This window comes from Bos indicus, chromosome 7 (genome assembly GCF_029378745.1).
Source record: "Bos indicus isolate NIAB-ARS_2022 breed Sahiwal x Tharparkar chromosome 7, NIAB-ARS_B.indTharparkar_mat_pri_1.0, whole genome shotgun sequence".
NCBI lineage: Eukaryota > Metazoa > Chordata > Mammalia > Artiodactyla > Bovidae > Bos > Bos indicus.
The window spans coordinates 62,696,911-62,704,794 of record NC_091766.1 but is presented as its reverse complement, the minus strand read 5'-3'; the positions used below and the strand labels follow the sequence as shown (position 1 = coordinate 62,704,794).

Below are 7,884 nucleotides of genomic sequence, written 5' to 3'. Positions count from 1 at the left end.
CTTCCTGACCCAGGGATTGAACCTGGATCTAAAACCTTGCAGGCAGTTTCTTTACTGTCTGAGCCACCTAAAGCAAGCTACATTTGAAGCTCCCAAAGTACACAGACATGATCTGAAAGTGCATGTGAGGAAACCTGCACAGGGGTTGGGCAGGGAAGTCCCTTTTGAGCTCTGATTCTAATTTAAATTTTATATTCTGATTAAACATATATTTGTATATATATAAATATCTTAACACATCCAATATTACAAATATTTTATACACTATATAAATCATACACATTAATATGAAGTGCTATTCCTGGCAACGTTTTACATACAGTGAGAAAAACAGAAGTATTTTAATCCTGAAAGATAAGAGGTTGTGACTGCAGATATTTTAAAAGGTAGTTATAGAAGACATCTCTAAGGAGGTATCAAAAGGACAGAAGCAATCTGAATGAAAAAAGGTACCAGACATACACCCCTTTCTGAGGAACTTTACTTCAAAAATTCTTATGCCTAAAGATATCATGACTCACCCACATGCCGTCAATGAAACACCAAAGCCCTCCTCTTGGATAATTAACTAGGAAGCAATCAGCTCTGACCTTGTTTGGCCCCACTGGGATTATCACACCATTGAAAATACAAATTCAAGGCTGCACCAAAAAGTGTGACCACTGAACTATCACATGCTTAATGGTGAATTTACAACAAGGCCTTTAGGACATTTCTGGGTTCAGTATTCCTGTGTTCTGGGTGAGATAAGCCATTATTTTCTCCACATTTCTCAATGTTTTGCAGGAGATGCTTCACAAAAATAGTGGTCAAACAGTTTGATAGATAATGCACATTTCCAAATGAAGGCTAACTTATAACCACAGCATTAAACTTTGCAGTATATCCACTAACATTCTGGAGAATATCAGACATTCTAGAGAACCACTGGGAAATAATGATCTGAACCATTTCTAACTAACATGGTTAATAAAATGTGTAAGCTTTAACTGGCAGAGACTCAAAATAGACTAGTGGTTGCCAGGGCCTGGGGAGAGAGGATATGGGCAGAGACTGCTTAATGGGTAAGGGACTTACTCTTGATGAAACTGTTTGCAACTAGACAGGTGATGGTTGCACAACAATGTGTATTAAACGTCACTGAATTGTACCCTTTAAAATGTTTAATTTTGTTATGTGAGTTTCACCTCAATTGAAAAAAAGTGAGGTCTTAAAACTCCCACACTCATCTCAGTAAATTAACAGTATTTATATCTTTGTTTTTCTCTACAGCGACTACTACTACAGAGCTTTTTTGCTAATGAAAGATGTGGGGGAAGGAAAGGGGTCTTATACGGACACAGAAACAAGACTCCAATTCTACAAATTCCTCTACTATTGGAGAAGGTAGACTGACTCCAAACCCAGACAAGTTAAAGAACAAAAGGAGACGCTCCTCGTAGTTATACCCGAACAGTTATATAGGAAAACTGCAAGTATACCTGGTAAACAAACTGATTCTAAGTTCTTGGCTAAAAGACACATAGTGCTTCATTCATCTCTTACAACGAATAAAGGATCTGCATAAATCTCAGAGTACTGGCAACCACAGTTACTTCACTCTCCATCACGCAACTTAGGCCAAAACTATTTATATGATACTTTGTTTTGCTAAGTTCCCAGGCAATTCTTTTAATAATGGTTAAACATGATGAAAAATATTACCCAGACAGGTTGGAATAAATTGCACTTTACATGTAAGACACAGTTTTAAGGATGGATGAATACATTAAGATATAAAAAAAATACAAGATGAAAAATTGCTTACCCTGTTGCTAAGCACCTTCTGAACAGGCTCAGAATCATCAAACACAACAAACCCAAAATTGGGTAATTTCCCACCACTGTTAATACGCAGTTCTACCACATTCCCATAATCTGCAAGTGAAACACAGATTATCAAATAAGTTAGAACACTTTTAAAAATATTACATGCACATTGTCCACCAACAGCCACCAGGCACATGTGGCTATAGGGAATGTGAACTGTGGCTACTCTGAAAGACGTGCCCTGTGTGCCAACACACACACAGGATTTCAAAGACTTACAATAGGATCACGGAAAATATCTCATGTTTACATATATTCAGATGATGTCTTAGACACACTAGGTTAAGTGAAATACTAATTTAATTGTCCAGTTCTAAGAGTCGGGCACGACTGAGCAACTGAACTGAACTGAACTGAAAGTGTAACTACAGGGTGATCTAGTGGTTAAGAATCTGCCTGCCAATGCAGGTGACAGGGGTTTGATCCCTGGTCCGGGAAGATCCCACATGCCGCAGAGCAGCTAAGCCTGTGTGTCACAACTACTGAAGCCCAAGCACCCTAGAGCTGGTGCTCCGCAATAAGCCACTGCAAAGAGAAGCTCGTGCACCACGACTAGAGAAGGCCCAAGTGCAGCAACAAAGACCCAGCGCAGTCAAATAAATAAATATATCTTAAAAATAAAAAATAAAGTGTTACTAGAAAACTTAAAATTACATACGTGACTATCTTCTATTTCTATCGGACAGCAGATGAATCTAGTGTTTAAAACTCAACAACATGAGTGGGAGGGAGGTTCAAGAGGGAGGGTGCATATGTATCCTAGGGGTGATTCGCATTGCTGTATGGCAGAAACCAACACAACGCTGTAAAGCAATTATCTTCCAATTAAAACTAAATCTTAAAAAAAGATGGGAAAAAAAAACCTTAATAACCTACTTTGAAAAAAGTCTTTAAGCTCTGATTTATCCACCTCATGAGGCAGGTTGCCAATGAAGAGCTGGTGACTGTCAGGGTGTCTCACAATTCTTCGGGGTTCCACATCGCCTTGCTCACCAGCCTCACGGACTGAAGAGGAAACAAAAACAGCAAGGAATGAGAAAGAAGACACCTTGCAGTAACTGTTCCATTCAACAGTTTTCTCTCTACCCCTAAACACAGATAATTCAATTCACTCTGCAATGTATTTTTAAATCTAAGTACCCACAAATATCAACTGCCCTCCCAAAACAAGCTCTCATCCTCAACATGCCCAGCGTAGAGAAGCCCTTCTGAGCTCTCACCTGGTCTGGGTCCCCTCTGGGGAGGAACATTTATTCGCTGTTCTCGCACCCTCTGATCCCTCTGAGGCCTCTGAAGTGGAATCTGAGATTCAGGCTTAGACTCCGGGCGAGGCTGAAAAATGTATGCGTCAAAATCAAAGCAAGCTTATCTTTTTTTTCCTTTTTAAGTGTTCTAACTAACAATAAGGTTTAAAACTAGAAAATGACCATTCTTGAGTTCTCTCACCATTCCCTCCAAAAAACCCAAACAAACAAAAATAAAAACACATTAAAAATCACTTTGTACCCATTCTCCTCTGCCTTATTTGTTGCTGTTGCTGTTCCTTAGTTGTCAAGTCGTGCCCGACTCTTTGTGACCCCATGGACTGTAGCCTGCCAGGCTCCTCTGTCCATGGAATTCTCCAGGCAAGAATACTGGAGTGGGTGGCCATTTCCTTCTCCAGGGGATCATCCCAACCCAGGGATCGAACCTGTGTCTCCTGCACTGGCAGGTGGATTCTTTATCACTGAGCCATCAGGGAACCCTGTCTTATCTGTTAAACCTCTCTAAATTCACATTACGTGAAAATATAAGTAAATTTGCCTAACATGCAAATTTAATTATAAACTCACCTGTGAAGCTGGTACTTTAACAACATGTGGGGGTATCCCAGTAACTGGAACAGCTCCACTGGGTGGAAGGTTCTTACTGGTCACAGATGCCCAAGAAAAGGTCTAAGGGAATACCACCATGAGTTGTTATAATACTTAGCAAAACAATATAAAAGTTCTAGGCTTTTGATTTCTTGTACATTATATGTGCATCACATTCTCAAGAGGCAAGATGGTTTCTAAGTAACTTGAGATTCCTTTGCCCCAGCACTTAAAATTTAGTACTAAAATTCCCTAGGTCTTATCAAGCATCAGCAAAATATGAGCAGCTACTTCCACTCAATTTCAAGTTTGTGAATCCAGGAAAATTCTCCCTCCAAAGCCAGCTCTTCCTCCTTGGATATTCTCACTCTATGATCCAATTCTTGAATTATCTCAATCAGTACCAAAATCACCAGATCTTATTTACCTCTTATCTCTTCATCTTCACTGCCATGACTCTAATCCAAGATGTCATTACCTCTCTCCAGGACTACAGTTAAACCACCTAACTTGTCATCTACTCTCACTCCAATAAACATAATTTTCCACCTGCAAGCTACAGTCATGTCACCATTTCTCTTTACTACTCACCTACAAACCTATTTTATACAGAACAGCAAACTACAAACCAGAGAGGTTACTGACAGTTCCCATAGAATAATGCTCAGAAAATTTCAAGACACTTAATAACTCTTAGACAAATAACAATTTAAGAACCCTGGCTGCATAAATACAGCCCTAAAACATACTCCTTCACAGAGCATCTGCTGTAAAGGTCCTGTGAATTCAGCCAGTATCATCCTGGTGTGACTCATGAGAGGTAACTGAAAAGCTTCAAACTTTTGAAATCAGTTATTCTAATTAGAACATATTACAATTAGTTTCTACTTCTACTGTAAAGTTGTCCTCAATTAGATTTCAGGGAAAAGTCTGCTGTGCCATGTAATTTTTTTGAAGATACACTATCCTTTTTTTGTGTAACAAGCACATAGTAACATGCAATTTGAATGCAGTATTAAAAAGAAGGTTTGTTGATATGGCAACAATATAGCACCCAAAACTTGTCTGAAAGTATTCAAATTTCCTTAGAGGAGGGAAAAAAATTCCTTTTGACTTTATAATGCAATATGCATCTTATCTGAGGTATGGTTCAATATGGAAGAATTTCCCCAAATGAATACAAAAATTCACCTACAAAAGTCATCCTAGCAACAAAAACACAAAGAGATTTTTTACAACAGAAAGAAGCAGAATAAAACTGAAGACATGCTGCATACTCTCAAGTCCTCCTGCACTGTCTGGGCTATGTCTGCTGGTGCTGGAGAAGAACTCTTCTGAACATCCTCAGGAGCAGTTTCTTCCAAGACTGGCTCAGACTTTTCCTCCTGGACTTCAGATACAGGTTCCTGCTCTGGTTCTGGTTCCGGTTCAGGCTCTGGTTCAGCAACAGGTTCTTCTAAATGTTCTTCTAAGTCATTGCTTTCACAGTAAAATTTGAGAAATATCATTCTGCTTCCATTGATTTAGCAAGAAATTCCTATAGAGACCTGAACCTAAAAATAGCTCCCTCCTCCCCACAAATATCTACAAATAATGTATTTGAGTATTAAAACATGAAAATTTTTCAGAAAAGCCCTCGATGAGCAAGTCAGATTTGCTAGATTCTGATTAAGTACATGCATCAAGCATATCAAAAGGAACTAGACCATTGTTTGGAGAAGGCAATGGCACCCCACTCCAGTACTCTTGCCTGGAAAATCCCACGGACGGAGGAGCCTGGTAGGCTGCAGTCCATGGGGTCGCTAAGAGTCGGACACGACTGAGCGACTTTACTTTCACTTTTCACTTTCATGCATTGGAGAAGGAAATGGCAACCCACTCCAGTGTTCTTGCCTGGAGAATCCCAGGGACGGGGGAGCCTGGTGGGCTGCCATCTATGGGGTCCCATAGAGTCAGACACAACTGAAGCGACTTAGCAGCAGTAGCAGACCATTGTTTCTTGAAATCTCAAATTATCACAGTTTACCTATCACATATCACAAAACTCTTAATAGGCGGTAGGCAGGGGGGAAAGGGAGCTGTTTAATAGGTATGGTTTCAGTTGTGTAAGATAAAAAGTTCTAGATATCTGTTGCACAACTGTGTGCATATACTTCACACTACTATAAAGTACACTTGAAAATGGTTAAAATGTCATGTGGTTTTTACAACCCAAACATTTTCTCACACTAAAAACACAAGGAATTTTGGAGGAAAAAAAAAATCAGCTGTAATTCAAAACAGTTCTTAAACTTCCACACAAGTCATAGGAACAGTCTTTTAAAACTGCATATGCTTTCCTCCTGAACTTCTAATTTGGTAGGCTTGTGGTAGGATAATGAATCTTCATTTTCAACCAGCAACCCAGGTGAGTAAAGTCAGTCCCATCACACCTTCTAGTTCTCTCAAAGCACTTAATGCTATGCCTTATTAACACTTGATAAATTATTATTAATTATCAAGTGTTAATAATAACACTTATGCTATTAACACTGGATAAATCTCAAATCTATTTCCACTTATGGTGAAGAAAAAAACTGAACCAAAAAGCTACTTATGGATACTATTTAAGTAGGTCTCAGAGAACAATCTATATTAAACATGCTTTATATATTTATGTTAGACACCAAAAGCAAAACCTTTCTTCTGGGAAATTATCACTGAGACAATTCTGAGCATTATGGCTGCCCTCCAGCAAACAGGACTACACAACTCAAGTTTTCGTGCAGCTCTGGACAGATGAACAAAGTTTTCCTTACCTGACAGTTTGATCATAAAAAGTTCCAGAATCATCAGGTACCACCTCAGGTGTCTGCTGTCTTTCTTCAGGCTCCTCTACTTCTTCTTCAGATTCTAAATGAGAAAAAAAAATTAACATCTTTGTGTTCATTTAATTCACAAATATATTCACTTTCACAATGTTCATCATGACAAAAAAAGGCAATGATATGAGTACATAACACATAAAAGATAAAATAGGGCAACTGGATAAAATCATGAGACAGGATTTAAGGACAGAACTAAGGCTATTTTAATGTCTGGATTACAAGCATGGAATCTGAGGTAATCCAACAAATGTTCTACCGCCTAACTAGCTGTATGACTCCTGTGCCCTAGTTTATTAAATGGGAACAACAGTACATAACGTACTTATCTGTAAGGTTGTTGTATTACAGCCTTAAATAAATACAAAGTACTTAGAATCCTCAGTCATATAGAAAACACTAAAATACAGTCTCTCTCCAGAGCAATGGGCAGGCATATTTGCTGACCATTACAAGGTTTCAATTCCTAAAACTTAGGGTTCCACTCTAGTAACACACACCACTGCAGTGGAGGTACCATCTAAACTTCTGCAGAGTCCTATGCAAACTGTGACCAAGATGCTACTACTGCTGCCATAACTTGTCTACTAACTTGGGAGTTCAATGTGTCCCATCAATACCAGTGGCATAGACTAAGTGGTTGGCCTCAAGTAGGTTAAAATTGCCAAGATTTCTTATATCTTAACAATTAAAAGTTACTAATGAAAAATACAAAGAATTATGAAACCATTCAAGAAACTTACACTCTCTTCAAGTCAAACTGATGCCATCCAAAAAAAAATTTAGACAAGTAACTTACCCTCCTGAGGTTCAGTGATAAAGCCACCAAAGACCTCATCTTGGTATCTGAAGATATCATTGTGAACATAGAACTTATTTGCAACAGAGCCCTGTAATACCAACAAAAAGTTTTCATTTATAAGCAGGCTTTTCAAACTCCAAGTTACCCTACATCAAATTACCCTGGGCCATTAGTTCTCAACTAATGGCAGTATTGCCCATCCCAAGAGACATTTGGCAACTTCTGGAGACATTTCAGTTCTCCCATCGAGGAGTAGAACTGACAATTACTGAGTGGAGGGCAGGGATGTCACTAAGCATCCTACATTGCACAGGACAGCCCTGACAACAAAATTATCCAGGCTCAAATTTTAAGTCAAGGTGGAAAAGATCCTTGCTCTAATCTCAAATAGGTTAAAATCTCCAAGATTTTAAGACTTAACATGTTTGTTAAGAAGCACTCATATATACCGAGTGCTTAAAATACCACTTAAATAAAATAAAATTTTTGAATATCT

General features: G+C 38.6%; 1 protein-coding gene across 2 annotated transcripts in view; it reads right to left on the bottom strand.

The window, feature by feature from the left end:
- The window catches only part of G3BP1 (G3BP stress granule assembly factor 1), a 35,354-nt gene that overhangs the window by 8,205 nt on the left and 19,265 nt on the right, over positions 1–7,884 (bottom strand). For both annotated transcript variants that reach the window (XM_019965280.2, XM_019965279.2), the window contains exons 5-11: positions 7,386–7,476; positions 6,521–6,614; positions 5,000–5,201; positions 3,702–3,803; positions 3,090–3,201; positions 2,746–2,874; positions 1,808–1,917 (exon numbers count right to left, since the gene is read on the bottom strand). In XM_019965280.2, coding sequence (XP_019820839.1) covers positions 1,808–1,917; positions 2,746–2,874; positions 3,090–3,201; positions 3,702–3,803; positions 5,000–5,201; positions 6,521–6,614; positions 7,386–7,476 — 840 coding nt within the window. The remainder of the gene's footprint in view (positions 1–1,807; positions 1,918–2,745; positions 2,875–3,089; positions 3,202–3,701; positions 3,804–4,999; positions 5,202–6,520; positions 6,615–7,385; positions 7,477–7,884) is intronic.